The sequence below is a fragment of the Melozone crissalis genome, unplaced genomic scaffold (genome assembly GCF_028551555.1).
Source record: "Melozone crissalis strain CALT ecotype California unplaced genomic scaffold, PUWL_Pcris_2 ptg000007l_1, whole genome shotgun sequence".
NCBI lineage: Eukaryota > Metazoa > Chordata > Aves > Passeriformes > Passerellidae > Melozone > Melozone crissalis.
In genome coordinates this window covers 2,412,270-2,432,424 of record NW_026535785.1, presented here as the reverse complement: position 1 = coordinate 2,432,424, position 20,155 = coordinate 2,412,270, and the positions used below count along the sequence as shown (strand labels likewise).

At 61.3% G+C, this 20,155-nt stretch overlaps 1 protein-coding gene across 5 annotated transcripts in view; it reads right to left on the bottom strand.

Annotated features, from left to right (window-relative positions):
• GSE1 (Gse1 coiled-coil protein) overlaps positions 1 to 20,155 on the bottom strand; it is a 103,579-nt gene that overhangs the window by 11,623 nt on the left and 71,801 nt on the right. For 4 of the 5 annotated variants that reach the window (XM_054269535.1, XM_054269536.1, XM_054269540.1 and 1 more), the window contains 2 exons: positions 4,297 to 4,515; positions 94 to 293 (listed from right to left, as the gene is read on the bottom strand). In XM_054269535.1, coding sequence (XP_054125510.1) covers positions 94 to 293; positions 4,297 to 4,515 — 419 coding nt within the window. Of the gene's footprint in view, positions 1 to 93; positions 294 to 4,296; positions 4,516 to 17,728; positions 18,190 to 20,155 lie in introns of those variants that run through there. The other variant, XM_054269539.1, reaches the window with a different exon arrangement.

Genomic DNA, 20,155 nt, shown 5'->3' with positions numbered 1-20,155 from the left:
CCCATACCCTGCATCCTTCAGGGCAGCCCCAAAGCCAGCCCTATGATACCCCATACCCTGCATCCTTCAGGGCAGCCCCAAAGCCAGCCCTACCTGTCTGCCCTCGCTCCTCCAGACGCCGTTGACCGTCTTGGTGGGGGCGATGGTGACCACGGGCGGCGTGCTGGGCACGCTGTGTCCCCCCGGGGGGACAATGATGGGGCCCATGGGGCCACGTTTGGGGGTGCTGGCAGGGGAGCTGTGGTTGGTGGCTGGAGAGGACACTGGGGACGACTCGCTGCTCAGTGAGGAGCCTGGAATTCAAGCAGAGATTGAAGAAGTTAGGGGAAAGGGAGGTAACTGGATGGAGAAACCCTCTGGAGGAGCTGGAGGATCTGTGGACACCTGGAACCCTTCAGGGTTGGGATGTTCAATTGGGGATGTTTCAGCTTTCAGGATGCTCAAATGAGACACTGGGCTTGGATGTGGACCCCAAAATCCCATCTCTGAGAGAGAGAAAGAGGCACAAAGACCACAAGGGCAAAAAGAAGTGAGAATCAATGACACCAAGACCCTTAGGGACACCAGGAGAGAACCCAGAGGCTGAGTGGATGGAGCTGCATTGCTCACTGCAGGGAGCAGGGCTGGGGCACTGGGATGCACTCAGGGTGTTCAGCGTCCTGCCAGATTCCCAGACTGGAGGAAATTCCCCATCTTCCATCCCAGAAGTTCCCAGTGGTGCCAAAGGTGGGATGGGGCAGCCTCTTGCTCCCACCTAACAGGGACTGCCAAACTCCCGGTCCCACAGAGCCCCTTGGCATGAGTGACACCAATATCAGACAGCCAGATCTTCCCAAGGCAGACCCAGAGACTCCTAATCCAGCTGCAGAACTGTCAGGGACAGGCCAGGGCCTCTGGGGACACTGGGATGAAGCAGTGGCTCCCTGAAACCCCTGGGCAAGGCTTTGGTTTCGTTTGCATAACACATCTGTACTTTAAGTTATCCCCACCCCAGGGATGCTGGCCATGTTTCCAAAGGGAAAACAGAAACGGAGTGAAGGTGGAGAAGAGGAAAGGCAGAGAAATCCAAATTCCACATTAAGCAGGGCACAGGGAGCCTGGTGAGAACATTTCCCATTCCTCAAACCCATCTGGGCAGCCTGGGGGGCTCCAAACCCCAAACTCTGCTCCCTCCATCCCAGAGTCTGGGTCGGGGGGAGATTCCAATGTGCCAGCAGGGATCAGCTGAGGAGTGGGCTGTGATCACAGGATGGGGTGACAGCAACGCTCCCAGGCACTGAGCAGGGCACAGAGAGAGGCCTGAGTGTGCAGGGTGTCCCCTGAGTGTGCAGGGCATGTCCTGAGTGTGCAGGGTGTCCCCTGAGTGCGCAGGGTGTCCCCTGAGTGTGCAGGGTGTCCCCTGAGTGTGCAGGGCATGTCCTGAGTGTGCAGGGTGTCCCCTGAGTGTGCAGGGTGTGCCCTGAGTGCGCAGGGTGTGCCCTGAGTGCGCAGGGTGTCCCCTGAGTGTGCAGGGTGTGCCCTGAGTGTGCAGGGTGTCTCCTGAGCATGCAGAGCATCTCCTGAGTGTGCAGGGTGTCCCCTGAGTGTGCAGGGTGTCCCCTGAGTGTGCAGGGCGTGTCCTGAGTGTGCAGGGTGTCCCCTGAGTGTGCAGGGCGTGTCCTGAGTGTGCAGGGCATCCCCTGAGTGTGCAGAGTGTGTCCCCTGAGTGTGTAGGGCATCCTCTGAGTGTGCAGGGTGTCCCCTGAGTGTGCAGAGTGTGTCCTGAGTGTGCAGGGTGTGTCCTGAGTGTGCAGGGCATCCTCTGAGTGTGCAGGGTGTGTCCTGAGTGTGCAGGGCATCTCCTGAGCATGCACAGCATCTCCTGAGTGTGCAAGGTGTCTCCTGAGTGTGCAGGGCATCTCCTGAGTATTCAGGACATCTCCTGAGTGTGCAGGGTGTCCCCTGAGTGTGCAGGGTGTCCCCTGAGTGTGCAGGGTGTCTCATCACCTTCCCAGTGTGCAAGGCCACTCCCCTGAGTGTATCCTGTGGGCACAGCAGCCACTTCCAGAGCGTGCCAGCATCTCCTCACATTACACCCCACCTCATCCCCTTGCCCTCACAGGCCACACAACGCCAGGAGGGAGCCAGGGGCTGGGAATGCCAGGGGAAGCAGGAGCATCCCCGGGCTGCAGGGTGGGAAGGAAGGATGCTCCAGAAGGACGCTCTGTGGAAGGATGCTCAGCAGAGCAGAGGCCGGGAGGAGCATCCCGCTGCCCTCCCCGATTAACGATCCCCGAGTCGCTCCGAATCGCTTTCATTTGAAGAGCAGCGAGGCTGGGGGAAGGAGAAAGGCTGTCCCCGACAAAGGAGGCCGATTTGACACCCACTGAAGTCTATCTTGTCAGCGCAAGGCCAACAACAATTAGCAGCCTAATCCCCTCTGAGCTGGGAAGCCATTACTCACCACGCGATAGCGTTAACAATCAATACCATCACAATGAGCCCGGCAATTAATGAAGCTAAAGTCTTACTTCAGAACCTTAATTCTCGCTGTGTGGCTTTAAACGGGAGGGTTTGTGATCGTTATAATTAACTGGTGGTATTCAGCCAGGAGTTAGTCAATGAAACTAATCTGGATTGGAGATGACAAGAGGCACAGTGTGATGGTGTCACCTTTGTTTTCTGACCTCCCGCTTCCCCCGCTCGGCGATAGCAGATTAGCAGCCCGGGCTGACAGGCAAATGTAATTAACAGCTGAGACCCTGACGGAGAACTGGGAACAGAGGAGGGAGGGAGGGGTGGGATTAAACCCACCCTGAGGACAGCCCCGGGCAGGACAAGAGGCAGCAGCCCCCAGGCAGGCGGTGGCTTTGTGGGGCTCTGCTGGGAAGGGGTGGGTCAGGATGAGCCCTGGTGGTTTGGGATGCTGTGGAGCAGCAGGGGATCTCCCCAGGGATGCGCCAGCACACCTGTGAGCCCATAAAGCTGGAATAAAACCAGTGATCCTGCGTGAATCCGGCATCTGCCACAGCAGAGCATGGGAAGGGGAGTGGAGGGAGCATCTCCCGTTGTGGGAAGTGGGTGAGGATTTCAGGGAAAAGCAATTCGATTCCTGGTGCTAAAAACCACAGCAAGGAGAAAAAAAACCCCTTCCCAACACACACCCAAACCCACACGGATCAAAAACCTCTGGGATGAGGCACCCAAATGGGCAAGGGAGGGGTTTTTGCAAATAAAGCATGCAGGTGTTAATGGGAAATCCAAAGGGAATGTGGCTGCTTCTCTCCAGTGCCACAAAATCCATGCCCAAACCTGCTGATGTCCCTTGGGATGGGCTGAGCAGCACAGGGAGGGCACAAGCTGTGGGGTGGGAGAAGGGGAAAAAAAAGCAAAATAATTCCCCAAACTCAATCAATCGCTCCAAAGGAAGCAGATGGGTTCCAGAGGAAGCAGCTGGGAAAAACCAGGAGCTTCCAGTGAGGATTAAGAGTTACAAGGACCTGGGATCCCCACGCTTTTCCTTGGGAGCAGCTGATGCTTCAGGCCATGGCTGTGCCAGAGATTTTTGGGCTGCAAGGAGAGTCTTGTAGATGGTGCTTCCAAAAGGGATTTTCCAAAAAGAGCCACGCAAAAGGGGTCCTGGGAGAAGGATTGTGCCAAAGGGGCCTTTTAAATAGGGCTTTCCAAAAAGACTTTGCAGAAAACACCTTGCAAAGGGGTTGGGTGCAAAAAAACATCTTGCAAAGGGATCAAAGTGCCCAGGCAGTGGGTAATGATCCGAGGGGAGCACCCACCCATGCAAATAGCAGAGATAAAGACTATTTCATCCCAAATTGGTGACACCAGCAGTCTCCTGAAACACTTCCCAGCCTGGGGACTGGCTGCCTCCTCATCTGGCTGTGGGAGCCCTGGCAATTCCCATGGGACACGCTCCCTGTGGCAGGGGAACCTCGGGGTGCTCCAGAAGCAGCTCACACCCCACATCCAAACAGAGAGGGCGGTGATGGAGGATATGGGTGACAAGGGCTGGGCACCCCTGGCACTGTTTAACTGGGAAATTTGGCTGGGAAAGTAGCAAATTTGGGGAAAAAGCAGCGTGGTGGGAGGGATCAGGGATCCCATGGCAGGGATCCCTGCCACGCTGTGCTCTCCCAGGGCAATACAGCACCCGGCTCACTCCGGATGAACTGAATTCCCAAACTGCCCCCTCCAGACACAGCATCAGTGGGGAAATGGCAGGACAACACCAACTCCAGCTCCTGGGGGAGGCACCAGCGATCGTCACCGCCCTGTCCCTGCCCCTGTGGCCGTCCCCACCTCTGGGCTCCTCGGCCTGCTTGGCGAGCTTGCGGAGCGCGGCGGCGAAGCTGGAGGAAGGTGCTGCCTGGACGGACAAAGTGCTGCTGGCAGCGGGGCTGCCATTGGGGACGATGGAGCCGTTCAGGGGCGACGGGGTCAGCGGGCTGACGGTGGCCGTGGTGCGGGTGGCCGTGGAGAGCATTCCTAGCGACGGCGACTTCGGCTCATGGCTCATGCCTGCCAAGCAGAGACAGCGGGTTAGGCACGCGGAGATGGGGGCCTCGGTTTCCCCCAGCAGCTCCTTTTTTCTAGTTCGTCATCCCACTCCCCAAAATGCACCCCGAGTTCAGGTAACGGGGGGAATGTGTCCCGGCATTCCAGAGTCCCACTAAACCCCCTGGATAATGGAGCAGGAGGGCTCAGCAGAGCTCTGCAGGATGTTTTGGGGGACACAGGGACTTCAGCATCCCGATGCAGGTGGTGGGGAGAGGCGCGGTCCCCTGACTCGCATGGTGCTGCCAAAACTCAAAGCATCACTGCTGCACCCCTTGTTGTCATTGTTGCGCCCCTAAATCCAGCCACTGCATGCTCAAATCCTCACCATTGCACCCCTAAATCCTCAATACTGCACCCCTAAATCCCAGCCACTGCACACTCAAATCCCCACCATTGCACCCCTAAATCCTCAATATTGCGTCCCTGGATCCCCAGAGCTGCACCCCCAAATTCCCACTGCAGCATTCCAGGATTGACAATATTTCATCCCTGGGTCTTCAGTGCTGCACCCTCAAATCCCCAATAACACATCCTTGGATCCCCAGAACTTCAGCCTTAAATCCCCAGCACTGCAGCCCCCAAAACCCCAATATTGCGTCCCTAAATCCCCAGCACTGCAGCCCCCAAAACCCCAATATTGCATCCCTAAATCCCCAGCACTGCACCCCCAAAACCCCAGTACTGCACCCCCCAATACCCCAATATTGTATCTCTAAATCCCCAGCACTGCACCCCCCAGAACCCCAATATTGCATCCCTAAATCCCCAGCACTGCACGCCCCCAAAACTCCAATATTGCACCCCCAAATCCCCAGAACTGCACCCCCCAGAACCCCAATATTGCATCCCTAAATCCCCAGCACTGCACCCCAGCTCCCCACACTGCCCCTTCAAATCCTCACACCCCAAATCCCCACATTGCCCCCCAAAGTACCGAGGTCCTAGAGGGCACAGTGACCCCAAAAGTGCGGCTCAGGTGCTGAGCAGGAGCGCGCAGCCCTCCCCGAGCCCCCCCAGCTGTCACACCAATTGCTCCAGGGCTCTCCACCTCCCAAAACAGCAACTGCTGATGTCAGGGCCCTTAAAATAGACTTCACCCAGCAGCTTCATTAACACCAGCCTAAAATTAGCCCGGCTCCCAGGTGGGCATGAGGATGGGGGGGGGGGGTCGTGGGGCAGCCCCCAACTCCCAGCGGGGCTGGAGGGGCACTGAGCACCTGGAGCATCCATCCACTGCAGAGGGAGGGCGGATGGAGCATCCCCGAGCATCCCGCGGCAGCTCCAGCACGGGCAGGAGGGCGGGGGGCGCCTCGGGAGCCGGGGGGGCACGGGGGGCACTCAGCGTGGATTAATCTTTGCCCCCCGGCCCCAGGAGAGGCGGCCGGCGCGGCGGCGCGCTCCCCTCTGCCCTCATTATACAAGCATTTATTAACTCCGCTGCTCTCAGCCATTGACTGCCGCCTTGTCGACACGCTCGGGCTCATGTAAATTCATTACCGGAACAGCTGGGAAGCCAACCCGCCACGCCAGCCCGGCCCCGGCACCCCCGGGCTCTGCTCCAGCCCCGGATGGGGGCTCGGTGCCCCCCGCCCAGAGCGGGCACCGGGATCTGCCTGCAGCACCGGGCACCCACGCAGCATCCAAAGGGGACACGGCACTCCAGGCACAGCCTGCAGCTCCCATGCACCGCCTGAGCACTGCCCCACATCCACCAGGCACGGCCCCACATCCACCAGGCACTGCCCCACATCCACTGGGTACTGCCCCACATTCCCCAGGCAGTGCCTGGCATCCCCTTGGCACAGCCCTGCATCCCCCAGGCACTGCCCCATATCTCCCAGGTACAATCCTGCACCCCCAGGCATTGCCTGGCATCCCCAGGCACTGCCCTGCACCCCCAGGCACTGCCCCACATCCACAAGGCACAATCCTGCATCTCCAGGCACAATCCTGCATCCCCCAGGCATTGCCTGGCATCCCCTTGGCACAGCCCTGCATCCCCTAGGCACAATCCTGCATCCCGAGGCACAATCCTGCATCCCCTTGGCACTGCCTGGCATCCCCTTGGCACGGCCCTGCACCCCCAGGCACTGCCACACATCTCCAGGCACATCCTCAAACACTTCCCAGTGCCCCCCAGCTCCTCCCCACCTTTAACCCCACCATAGCCCACATTTCCAGCCCCAATCCAGGTCTGGAGATGCTTTTCCAGCCCCCAGCAGGGATCAGCAGGCTGGCACACGGGCACGGCGCTGAAGCAGGGCATCACCCGTGTGATGCTCAGCTGATCCCCAAACGCCTCCCGGCCAACTGCGGATCGCAGTGGGATTTGCCAGGCGAGCTCAGGGCAGCGAGAGGCCGGGGCAGCGTGCGGGGAGCTCTCCTGCCCTCGGGGCTGAGCCGAGCCGCTGCCCCAGCCGCGCTCCAAACCAGTTCTGCCGCTCCCTGCCCGCGATAAAATCGGCGCCTCCGCCCCGGCTGGGGCCCGAGCAGCGCCGCTCACCCGCCGTGCCCCGCCGCCGCTGGCGTCCGTCTGTCCGGGCGTCCCCGGGCTGCTCTGCGGGACGGCTGCCAGCTGGGGAAACTGAGGCACGGGGAGCGGGCTGGGCGGGAGCGTCCACACCGGGATGGGATGTGGGGCTGCACCCCCCATCCCTGCGGCACCCCACTGCCAGCACGGCGCGGGTGTCGCTCACCCCTGCGGGGGGCTGGGGACGCCGTGACGCCCCACGGTGAGGTGGGGCCCCCCCGGCCCTGCCCCTCCCCGGCTGCTTCTCTCAGCAGGCGGATCCGTGCGGAAAACCAGGTCAAGTTCGGTGCCTGGAGCGGCCCGGGGTCACGGCAGCGGTTGCCTCAGCAGGGCGGGGAGAGGAGCCCCAAAACGGGACAGGCTGTCCCTGCAGTGTGCCCAGCCCTGGGTGGGTACAGCTGGCACTGCCATGCACCTCCCTGGCAAAGCGATGCCTGAACCCCCCACGCACCGAGGCAGGGGGGCTTGGGGACACCTGGGTGCCCCGCTGAGGCCACGGGGGGAGGCTGGGGAGCTGGCGATGTGTCACCGTGTCCCCGTCCCTCCCACAGCATGTGCCCGGGCACAGCAGCGCAGGGAGTGTCTGGCATTCCCGGTGCCCGCTGGCTGCGTGCCCGCGGAGCAGGCACAGCAGGAGGAGGAGGAGGAGGAGGAGCGGGCATGGCAGGGCCACCGCCACGCTCCCCGCAGTGCCACACACGGCACCACCGCAGGGCTGGCACCTCCGGGGGCACAGAACCCCCCAGCCCCGGCTCCTGGAGCCCCCCCGAGCCCCCGCATCGCCGGCGCAGGGCTGGGAGCCGGGAGCTGGGAGCGTGCCATGTTCTCTCCATCTGCTCCTGATGATGCTGGCGGGTTTTTTGGCAGCGGGAGCCTCCTCCGGCAGCGAGAGCAGAACCAGTCTGGCTGCCTGGTGGGGCTGGAGACAAATAAAAGCCCTTGGCAGCCGCTGCGGGCAGGCAGGAGCGGGCAGCGAGGGGCAGGGACGGGCTCCCAGCACCCTGAGATCCCTGGGCACGGGGTAGGGCTGTGGGGAAAGGGGGAATTGGGCAGGTTTAGCACCTCGGCTCCCATTGCCCCCTTCCCAGCACCTTGAAAGGCCTCTAATGAGCGTGGAGTGCCCTTGGGAGCAGATTGCCATTGAACTCGACCTGCACCAGCCGCCCGCTCTTACAGCAGCTATTTTGAGCTGCCGGGCTCCCAAGTGCTGGAACTAATAATTTATTACCAAATACGATCAGGCAGCAGCTCCAGCCCCTGGCAAATGGAGCGGAAAAAAACCCAGTGCGGCGGGAAGCCGAGGGAGTGGGGAGAGACGAGAGCATCCTGCATCCTCCTCCTCCTCCTCCCCGGGGATGGATCCGCACCCAGCCCGCAGCGCCGCAGCTGGGACGGAGCCCGCTCGGCCAAACCCTCCGGAGGCTCCACCACGCCGATTGCTGCTGGCTCCCCGAGGGATTCGGGGTGCTGAGGATCCCCCCCGAGCCTTCCCCCCCTCTCCCGCTCCGGAGCCGCATCCAGCTGCACGCTCGGAGCAGGAACAGCTGCTCCGCATGGATTGCCGATGCTAATGGCCTCGCATTGTCAGCCCCTCTTCCCTCCGTGCCTGGAGGCACGGGCACAGCCCCAGCACGGAGGGCAGGGGGCCAGGCCCAGCGCGTGCTGCGGTGGCCCTGTCACACACCCTGTCACCCCCCGGGGCAGAGGGGACAGGCAGGGGACAGGCAGAGGTGAGCAGCTGCCCTCCCTCCTGGCGATGCCCTGCACGTTTTCCACCCCTCATTAAAGCAGCTCCGCCGCCGCACCTCCAACACGCTCCATTAATTAATTAATTGATCGATCCCAGCCCGTGCTCCTGCCCTCACTCCCCCCTTCCCAGCACGGGCTTGGTGTCCCCAGGTGTCCCCAGGCATAGACATACAAGCACAGCCTCTGCCCAATTTTAGGTAGAACCCAGGGCCCATCCTGGGAACACCCCCTTGGAGGGGCCTGGATGGGTTCCCCGTGGTGAGGAGCCCCTTGGGTGGGATCTGGGCTCCCTGTGGAGCATCCAGCACTGTTATCCTGGAGGCTGGGCCTCCATCGATCACTCCTGCATGGACCATTGATCTGGCAAACGACAACAAGCAAACTAATAAGAGCTCGTTTGGAGGGCGCAGCGCCGGGGATGGAGTGAGGCCGGGCGCTTTCCCTCCCTTCCCAACCCTCCCGTGCCCAGCCCAGCAGCCCTGGGAGCCTCTGCAGCCCTCAGGAGATCCAGCCAGGGGAAAATTTACTTTAAAACAACTTTCTGCCCTGTTTTAAAGCTGGGAGCTTGGAAAATCAAGCCCCTGTGCCCCCAGGATGCTGCTGGGTCCTGAACTCCCCTCTGCAGCTTCAGGGTTGGGCTGGCAGCTCCTCTTGGCTCCTGATGCCCAGATCCAGGTGCCAGCTGCCTGCTGAGGGTCCCTCTGCTTTGGGGGGAGTGGGGTACAGCCCTCACCCCCTCACCCTGGTGTCTTTTGGGGCTCTTCAGTGGCTTTGTGGGGCAGTGGGCACTCCATGGGGCTGCCAGGCATTGTCCGGAGACACTGGGCACTGCATTGGGATGCTGGGAATCACCTGGGAGAGACTGGGCACTGCACTGGGATGCTGGAATTGCCTGGAGGAGATTTGGGAACTGCACTGGGATGCTGGAATTGCCTGGAGACGCTGGGCACTGCACTGGGATGCTGGGTATGGTCTGACAGAGAGCTGGGCACTGCCCTGATGGGCACCTAATGGCCCTGCCAGGCACTGTTGGGTAATGCCAGGCACAGCACAGCAGCACTAAATGGTGCCACTGGGCACTCCCCAGTGCCACTGAGCATCGCTGGGCATTCCACAGCGCTGCTGGGCATCCCCTGGAGGTGGCACTGGGCATTCCCTGGTGCCACAGGGCACTGCACAGCAGCACTGGCCTTTCCACAGAGCCCTCGGGCAGCACCTGGGTGGGAGCCAGGCACCACACGGTGCTGCCAAAACTTACACAGAGCTACCAGCCACAAGAGCAGGCAATGCCTGGCACCCCCAGGCCGCCCTCCCGTGCCCACACGTCCATGCCCCATGTGCCCAGGTGCCCAGGCTGGCGCAGGCATGCGGCAGCAGCAGCAGCAGTGCATTGTTTTGGGCGCAGGATCCCTTGCCCAGCAGATGGCAGGTATAACAAAGCAGCTTGCTGCGGCCAAGCCAATTATTTATCTAATTATGATTTACCACTTAACCACATGATCTTTCTGCAGAGTTGTAGGCAATTAAAACCGGGGTGATTATGTGGATTATGCAAATCGGCTGGAGCCGGGCGAATAAAATTGGAGATTAGAGTTTCACGCAGGCTGGATCTTGCATGGGGCAGGTCCTGGAGGGGCAGGGGCAGGGCAGGGGGGCTGCAGAGAGGGGCAGGGGGCTGCAGAGAGGGGCAGGGGGCTGCAGGCAGGGCCAGGGGGCTGCAGAGAGGGCCAGGGGGCTGCAGGCAGGGTGGGAAGCCAGGACTCAACCGTGGGAAGGGGCTGCAGGACACAGCTGGGAAGTGCCAGGACAAGGTGAGCAGATGCCTCGTGCCACCCCCATGAAGCACAGCCAAAAGCTGCCCCCATCATGGGGTGGGTGCCCACAGGGCATCCCTGCTGCTGGTGGGTGACTCTGCTGGCACCAGGGACTGCCCAGCATCCGCCCCAAAAAGCTGAGAGGGGTTCCACAGTGCAGCCCCCATCCACAGGGCAGCTCGTGCCAGGCATCAGGGGCAATTAATAACAGGTACTAATAACAGGTATTAATAACGAGTACTAATAAGGGGCATTAATAAGGAGCATTAATAAGGAGCATTAATAACACTGCCTGGCAGATTACGCCGCCCGCCCGGCTTGATATGAGATTTATGGATGGCGCAAAGGCCGGAAATACAGGAGCATTAATGGTAATTCCTCGTGTCCTAGCAAAGGTCACAGGCAATCTCCATCAATCCCGCTGCAGAGCAGGGGGTCTGGGCAGCATGGGGGGGTGCAGGCAGGATGGGGGTCCCCCCTTCACCCCCAGCACTTTCTGGTGGTGCAGCACAGGCCAGAGTGAAAGGTTTTACCTTGGGATAAGAAATTATCCCTGGCAAACAGAGAATTTGCTGTGTGGATTTTCATTTTCCCAATACCATCTGCTCCCGATCGGTGCCCCACGTCTGAGCTATGAGAAGTTGTGGAGTTCTGGGGAAGACTTGGGTTTCTCCAAGCCTGGGAGCACCTGCAGGGTCACCGGGGCTGCCTTGATGGGTATTTCCCTTTTCGTGGAGCCCCACAAAAAAATGAGGGAAGGTTTGAAGGAGCAGAGATGTCCCTGGAGCCATTCTGCTGGAGATGGGGACGCTGCCAGCACTGGTGGGACAGATCCAGCACGTTCCTCATGGCAAGGAAGATCAACCAAAAGCCCAGCAAGAGGAGCAGACCCCTCTTCTCTTCCCACGCCGGGATTTAGGGTGATTAATGCCAGTGATCCCATGTGCTGGAGGTGGGAAGGCCGGCCCGTGCCCCCCTGAGCAGCATCTTTCCTTTTCGCCTACAGTAATCCTCAGCCTTTCGAGCAAATTATTAAAATTCACTTATATTTAATCTGCCTGCTGGAATTAATTGAATTTTTACGCTTGGCAAATGTCAGTGGGTGCACGCTGCCTCCCAACGGGGACCCGGCTGCAGGTGCAGCGGGCACAGCCCCCGGCTCTCAGCGCTCTCCAGGGATAAATCCCACCCTGGAGCAGGGCACAGGGTGCCCACAGGGTGCCCTGTAGGATGCCAGGATGGCAGCGGCCTCCCAGCTCTGCAGGAATGCTCAGTGACACCAGGCAAACCTTCCTGTGGAGGGAAGCTCCCCAAATCCCATGGGATTCCCAGCGTGGTGGCTTTGGAGGGGACACTGGGAGCCCCTCTCTCCCTTTCCCACACCAGTGCTGGAGATGCCAGCGCCCTGCCTGGCATTGTAGCCACCCTGGGGGCGACGAGAGCCTTCCTCCCCTCCCCATCCTCCTCCTCCCTCCTCGCAAATTGCCAAAGCATCTAATTTGCCCGCTGGGAAGGCCGAGGGAAAAGAGCCTCTATTTTGCTGTAATAAGCCCTCCAGACAAAGGCGGGATGAGCCATTCAGCGCCGGCAAGGGGGAAGGGTCCGGCCCCACGCCGGAGCGGTGCCAGGGGCTGGGGGAAGGCAGAGATCCCCTCCCTGTCAGGGGAGCCAGCACTGGGGACACGCACACAGGACGGGACACTCACCCCGGGATGACCCCGGCGTGATGCCGAGCTCCTGGATGGCCACTGGGATGGGACACACGGCTCTGACCCTACAAACTGACACCAAATCCCAAACCCAGCTGGCCTCACTCGCTGTTGGCCCCAGGAACATCCCCATTCCCTGCTCGGGGATGCTCCTCTCCCCACCCACCGGGATGGAGAAGTTCACGGGCAGCAGGAGCCACAGGGGACCCCAAACTTCCAAACTTGAGTGGCGCTTGCCCCCCTGCACCAGCGCCCGGCCGGGATTATCATAAATTAAGACGTAATTACTCCATGGAAATTTACAGCACAAAGCTGCGGCGCTAACAAGTGTGTTTGGCGGCACCGGGGGGACATACAAAGCGCCATTGTCTGGCAGGCGCCAAAAAAGCTGCCGTGCCCCCCAAACCCACACATCCCGGGCTCAGGGATGAGGGTGGGGATGGCCACGGAGCCACAGCATGGCAGAAACACAGGGAATCATGTCTGTGTGACACAGAGATCCAAAAGGAGGGTCCCAGCAGGGAGGGCAGGGTGAGGATGCCCAGGGTGATGGGTGCCCTCTGAGAAGGTGCCACAGCTCTGCTGCCCAACAAAGACATCTCCTTTATTCCCTCAATAACTTTCAGCTCCCAAGCATGGGTGCTACACCCAGCAAAACGCCACCTCTAAGCCCTTTTGCCCAATTTCAGCACACACGGGGTTAAAACTAAACCCCCTGGGGACCTGGAAAGGAGGGGGGGACACACATGGGGACAAGTGCCAGAGCTGTCGTGTGTGTGTGTCCCCCCCCCCCAGTGCTGCCACATTCCCCCAGCTGTCACACGCATTAAAAAATAATAATCATCAACGTGGCAAAAAAAAAAAAAAGGCAACAAAAAACCAACAAAACCAACCAACAACCGAACCCAACAAAACAGCGAGAAAATATTCAGGCGGCTAAAACAAATCCAGCAATAAAGGAGCTGGGATCCTCAGAAAGCTGGCTGTGCAATTAAGCAGTTTTCTGCTGTACGCCGATAATCACCTAATTATACTATTAATGACAGTTCAACCTGCTCGGAAATAAAAGGACATTCTTCCATAACAGGATGCCAGCTGTTTGTTACAGATGTCAAACATCTTTAAAGCATTATTATTAAAAGAAGGGGGGAAGGAGGAAGCTTGGGGATGCTGAAGCACAGACGTCTTTTACCCTCAGAGCATCTTGCAAGGGATGAGGGGAGGGGGTTTGGAGCGTCACCCCCACTTTGACTCCAGGAGAAGAATCTGTCAGAGGGGTTTTTTTCGGCGGGGGTCCATGTTTGGAGCCATAAATCCCCCAGCGTCGGGCTCGCTCGCGGCGAGAGGCGCCTGGGTTTAATTAAGCGCAGCGTTTGGGAAATAAAAGTTAAAAATCAGTCATAAAATTAAGAGGGAGGGGACGCTCCTGCTGCCAGGCTCGGGGCAGGGCTGGCCCCGCTCTTGTCCCCCCACCCCGGTGCCTCGAGCGCGGCTGCCGCTGCCGGCGGTGCCCGCGCACGTGCCGCGGTGCCGTGCCAAGGAGCATCCCGGCAGGTGCCGGCAGCCGGTGCCAAGGCGAGGGAGAAGGGGGGGACACGCCGGGGAGAAAGGCAGCACCTGCTCCCCCTCGAAACCCCCGCGGTGCCTCGGGAGGTTGGGAGGTGAGCGGTGCCCGCTGCGCGCGCAGGGATTGGGGTGCGGCGGTGCCAGGGGGGAAGGGGATGTGGCAGGGTGGCAGGGGTGCCCCAAATCGCCAGCTAAATTCGCCCTGGGGTGATTCCACCTCTCCTCCAGCAGCTCTGTGCTGGCACAGGCGTTCCTGGGGGGCAGACGGGTGCCCACCGGCCATGGGGTGATGCCAATGCTGGCGCTACCCACCCACCCAGCCAGACACAGCTTTGCACCCTGTCCTATATAGCTACTGAGAAATCTGCCTGTAAAACCACCAGGAACTGGGTTTAGCCTGGGAATAAAGAGATTACACAGGGGAGGGGGGTGAGAAAGGAAGAAGGAAGGAAAAAGGGGGTGTCTGGGAATAATTCACCCCCTTCCCGGCTGTGTGATATCCTGGGTGCCTGCAGGGCCATGGCATGAACAGGATGGCTGCAGAAAGGCACCAGATTTTCAGGGTGCCCACCCACCCACTCAAAGCTGACGCGGCCCCCTCCCCAGGCCAGGACCCCCTGACCCCTTGGCAAAGGCTGGGCTGGCACTGGCCTCACTTGCCAGACAAGATCCAGCAGGAAAAAACCATCTGGGAAGCGTCCCCCCCCGCCCCCCGAGCTCCGAGCAATGCCCCCAGTCCCCCCCTTCCCCTGGCTTCCCTCTTCCCCCCCTCCCCTCCTCAAACCATCACGGGGAAGCTGGAAAGTGGTTGACATGGTTGCCATGGCGACCGAATTTAGGACTGGCGAGAGGAGGAGGAGGAGGAGGAGGAAGATGGTGGGGTGGGCAAAGGAGGAAGGCAGGAGGACTTCCCGGCACCCCAACAAGCTTGGGCATCACCCAGCCCCCCTCAGCCCCCCACCAGCACGTCCTCGTGCACCCCTCAACCCCACACCCGGCGAGGATGAGGAAGGGCATCCCCAAACCCCAGAGCCAGCTGAGGGGACGCCAAGAGCGGGGCTCAGCCCCGAGCACCCCAAACGCAGCCTGGGGGTGGCTGCGCCCGCCCAGCGCCGCCGAGAGCCGCCGGTGACTCACAGCTCGCGGCACCCGCCGAGCCGAGCGGGTGTTTACGCGGCATCACCCGGCTCCTTCCATCTGCTTTGATCCAGGGGCTAAATATTCCCGGCCCCGGCATAAAAATAGGAACCATTTGGGAAGGTCCTGAGTCAGCAGCATCCGCTGCCGGCACCCACCGCCATCCTCCCCGGCACGGGGAGCCCCGGGGCCACCTGGGGGATTGCCGGATTTGGGGACGCTCGCGGCAAGGGGGAGCCCCCAAAAAGCTGTGTGTATCCAGGTGCCACCCTTGTGCCCGCTGGAGCAAACGGCCAGGCCCTCCGGGGATGCTCCGTGTCCCCAAAGGGTGATGCTGTCCCCAAAGGAGGGTGGTGTCCCTGAGGGACACTGACATCGGCCACAGGGTGACAACTGCACCCATGTTATCCCAGAAGATGAGCCTGAGCGTGGCTCCCATATGGACCAGCAGGCAATGGGGTCCCTTCCCTGTGCCCTGGCTCTCAGGCATGCCTGGTGGCAGGTCACCACAGTGCCCAGTGTCCCCTGGCAGCCAGCTGAGCCCCGTGGCACAAATCCAACCTCATGACCAGAGGCACACAGGGGACAGAGACATCACTGACCACAGGGATAAAAGGGCACAGAAGCATCAGTGACCAGAGAGACAGAGGTGACAGGGGAGGTGACCAGAGGGATAAAAGGGGACAGCAGCATTGGTGACAAGAGGGACAGAAGCATCAGTGACCAGAGGGATACAGGGAACAGGAGCATCAGTGACCAGAGGGATACAGGGAACAGGAGCATCAGTGACACGAGGGGACAGCAGCATCGGTGACCAGAGTGGACACAGAGGATCCGGCTGGATCCTGGGCCAGGAACAAGCCACCGAGGAGCAGCGTGTGACACGGGCCAGGGCCAGGCAGTCCCTGAGGCGGTGACAGTCCCCAGCAGGACTCGCGCCGCTGAGTCACCGCCACCAGCCCGGCGCTGCCGAAAGCCCCGCGAGCCCAGGGCGGGGGGAAGGCTCCCATCTCCATCTGCTGCCGCCCGACCTGGCCCACCGGCATCTCCCAACGCCGGGCAGCTGCCGCCAGCGATCCCGCTGCGTGCCAGCGCCTCCAGCACCGCTCCCCCTAATTGCTTCCAACCTCGCAGCCTGACACTTCCATGTTCCTCTCCAGTCTCGCCTTTCTCCTCCGGTTTTATTATTCCCCCTCCTCGCAGGCGGCTGGGGAGCCGGCCGGAGCAGGGTTTTCCAGGGAGCAGGAATTAGTGCATCAGTCACAACGGCAAAACCAGAAGTTTCACGCAACAGGAGCTGCCGCCGGGAACCCCGGCTCGACCGGCGCGTGCTAAATATGGAATTTAAGGGGAGAAAAAAACCGACCCCGAACACGTCTCCTTGCACCTGCAGCCCTCGGAGGGTCCCCACAGCAAAGCACGGCTCAGAGGCCGGGCAGGAATCACCCAAAGCTGCTGCAGGCAGTGGAGAAGAGCGAGGAGCAGGCGAGGCGATGGTTTTTGGGGGGAACACGGGGAGCGGGACCCCCAGAGCCGGCACAGAGGAGGGTGAGGGTCGGAGCAGGGTGGGAGCACTCAGGGTGCCACAGGAAAGCAGGTCACCCATGTCCCCACGGTGGCCCAGGGCTGGCAGAGGATGTCACAGCACATCCCCTCCCAAAGCATGGGGACCCCCAGCTGGACCCCGGTGCCCCTCGGCCGCCCTTCCCGGCTCGGCTTCGTGCGCTCGGGCGCAGGCGCGCGGGGAGAGCCGCTGGCTCCGGTGAGAGCGGCCACATGCCAAAGCCATTTCCTGAAACAAACAGGCATCCGCGGGGGAACGGCCACGCGCGGGCAGCGAGCCCCGCACAGGGCCCTGCCACCGCTCCCCGGCTCGGGGACAGCGCCCGGAGCCCGCGCCCCGAAAGCGCCCCGAGTTCACGGCCAGCCTGAGGCTGCATCCGGAGGCTGCACCCCGAGCGTGAACCCCAGAGCACCCCCAGATCACAGCCTGAGCTCACAGCCCGAGCGTGTCAAACACCCGGAGCGCACCCCGAACACGCACCCTGAGCCTGCGCCCCCAGAGCACCTCCAGCTCCCACCCTCAAGCACCCCAAAGCCCCCCAAAACACTCACCCTGAGCACACCCACTGAGCTCGCACCCCAACCCCACTGGTGCTCCCCAAAGCCCCCCGGGGGGATCCCCTCCCTTGCTGGCAGCCGAAGGAGCCGGAGCTGCCGGCTGGGGTGGCACAGCAAACTTTGGTGCCCCAAATCCCCGTGCCCTCGCAGCGACGAGGCTGGCACCCCAAAACACAGCACATGCCACAATTCTCCCCAATCCCACCCCGGCCAGAACGGCCCCGGCTCCTCGGGGAGAGGGAGGAACCCCCAGGGCGAGGGAGTGGCAGCAGGAGAAGAGAGGGGGATCCGAGCACCCCAAAACACTGCAGTGCCGTGCCAGGCAGTGTTCCCCCCTCTCTGCTCCCCCCTCTCCCCGCTTCCCCCGACCCCAAAACCTCTTATAAGGTGCTGGAAGAAAGTAAGTTCACCCCCAAACCGCCCTTGGCTGCCGCTGGCTGGGGCGGACAAAGGGGAGTCCCCGGGTTTGGCGGGGACCCCGGGGGAGCCCCCGGAGTGGGGGGAGAGGGAGTGCAGAGGGCTGGCGGCAGCATCGCTCGGTGCCTTACCTGGTAAGTAATAGAGAGGTGGTTTCAACCCAAACATGATTTATGTTACAGTTCCATTGCAGCCAGGAAGAAAAAAAAAAAATTTAAAAATAAAAATAAAAGAGCCAACGTGAGGAGGATGTGTCAGGAAGCAGTACAAAAAAAAAAAAAAAAAAAAAAAAGAAGAAGGAAAAAAAAAAAAAAGAAAAAAACCCCAAAAATTAGCACCAAGCCACACGGAGGGGGTTGGAAAAATAAACCAGAGGCGAAAAAATACGGTGGAGCGGGGAGGAGGAGAAGGAGGAGGAGGAGGTGGAGGAGGAGGAGGAGCGGGGGGAATCAAGTGCGTGGGGGGAGGAGGAAAAATAAAAATTGAAATAGCAGCGAGCCCAGGGCGCCGGCGGAGGGTGGCGGTGGCGGCTGTCACCGGCGGGGCCAGGGCAGGAGCCCGGCTGCCACGCGTGACGCCTTCCCGGGGCTTTTCCTGCCGCCGAGCCCCCAGCTGCCAACCGCAGGCACACAAAAAGCCAGCGACGAGGAGGAGGAGGAGGAGGATGATGATGAAGAGGCGGTGGGACCCTCGGCGGCGGGGAACGCACCCCCTGAGCAGTGTGCACTGGGGTTGCCCCCACGCTGGGGAAGCGGATGGAGGCGTGGGGCGGGGGTCGCGAGTGTCCGTCCGTCCGTCCGTCCGTCCGTCCGGAGAGCCCCGCTCTCCGCGGGCTGCGCCAAGGCGGGCGGGCGAGAGGCGGCAGGCTTGCCCCTCGATCAATTTTCATGCAAGAATCATTATCGGTAAATTGGAAATCTGGCTCCTTGACAGCAGATTTGTCTCCCCTAATGACGGGCAGCGGGCAGGAGGGCGGCCGGCAGCTGCTGGCCCCCAGCGCCCCCCGCCCACCGCCCGCGCCCCCCGGGCTCCAGCCCTTGGCCCCGGCGCTTTCGGGGGAGGGGGCGAACCCCCGGGGCGCCCCGGGGAGCATCTCCCTCCCCTTCATCCCCCCCGCTCCTCCTCCTCCTCCTCCTCGCCTACAGACGGAATAATTTTAAATTTTTTTTTTTCTTTTCTCTCTAGCCTTTTTCTGTTTTCAAACAGCTGCCGATGCGGCGGGCGGAGCGGGGCGCGGGGAGGGGGGAGAGGTAAATGCAAAATAAAAATAGGAAGGCAAACCCCCCCCCCCCCCCCTCGGTCGCTTCAGGAGGGAAAATTAGGAAATAAAACAATAAATAACCCAACTTTCCTGCCTGCCGGGAGCTGCCTGCTGCCTCACAAAAGGCAGGCGAGCAAAGCCGCCTGCCCCAACCCCGGCTAGCCCCCCCAAATCCCCTCCGAGCCCCTAAATCCTCCCTGGCCGAGCGTCGGGGGCTGTAATGAGCCGCCCGATAGGATCTCCCCCATCCCCTGCCCGCTGATGCATTAGCAGATCCGGGAAGACATGCTCGCAGGCAAATAGGGCTAATAAATGCTATTACGGGAGCGCGAGGGAGGCTGGAGATCCTGGCTGCACCATAGTAACGAGGGCCCGGCTTAATTTGCTTTAAGCAAACGATCAGCCGAGGCGGGGTGGAGAGAGGAGGGGACGGGCAGGATCGGGGGGAGCTTTGGCTGGCTCCGGGCACGCGCGGGCGCGCCGCCGCGGGCACGCGCATCCTCGCGGCGGGAGCGCGCTTCTCGCGGGAGCGCGCTTCTCCGAGCGTGGCTCCCCCCCACACACCAACCCCGCTCCCAGCGCGCCCCCGCCCAGCCCCGTCCTGCTCTTCCCAAACTGGTTTTAACACCAAAGTTCACCGGGGCGACGTGCGATATCTCGCCCCTGCAAGAGAAGCCACATCCTGTATGATAATGGCCAGCCCTTCAAACAGCTTAAAGATACAGAGGCCATTCCCAGGCGCCCGCCGCCCGCCCCTGCCTGCGCCCGAGCGTGGGGACACGGGGCACCGAGGTCACCGTGTCACCCCAAAGCCAGCCAGCCATTCCCGGGGGGCCCCCGCCTGCTCCAGAGCGTGGGGACAGGGGGGCATGGGGGTCACGGTGTCACCCCAAATATGCCCAGCCGTTCCCAGGAGGACACTGCCTGCACTGGGTGTGGGGACAGAGGGGCATGGGGGTCACGGTGTCACCCCAAATCCACCCAGCTGTTCCTAGGAGGACATTCCCTGCACTGGGTGTGGGGATTGGGGGGTACAGGGTCACAGGGTAACCCCAAATCCAGCCAGGTCCCTCCCAAGTGCCCACTGCCTGCACTGGGTGTGGGGACAGAGGGGCATGGGGGTCACAGGGTAACCCCAAATCTGCCCAGCCATTCCCAGGGGGACACTGCCTGCACTGGGTGTGGGGATTGGGGGGTACAGGGTCACAGGGTAACCCCAAGTCCACCCAGCCATTCCCAAGTGCCCACTGCCGGCCTAACTTCACCAGAAGTGGGCACAAGGGGGAAAAGGGGGTTG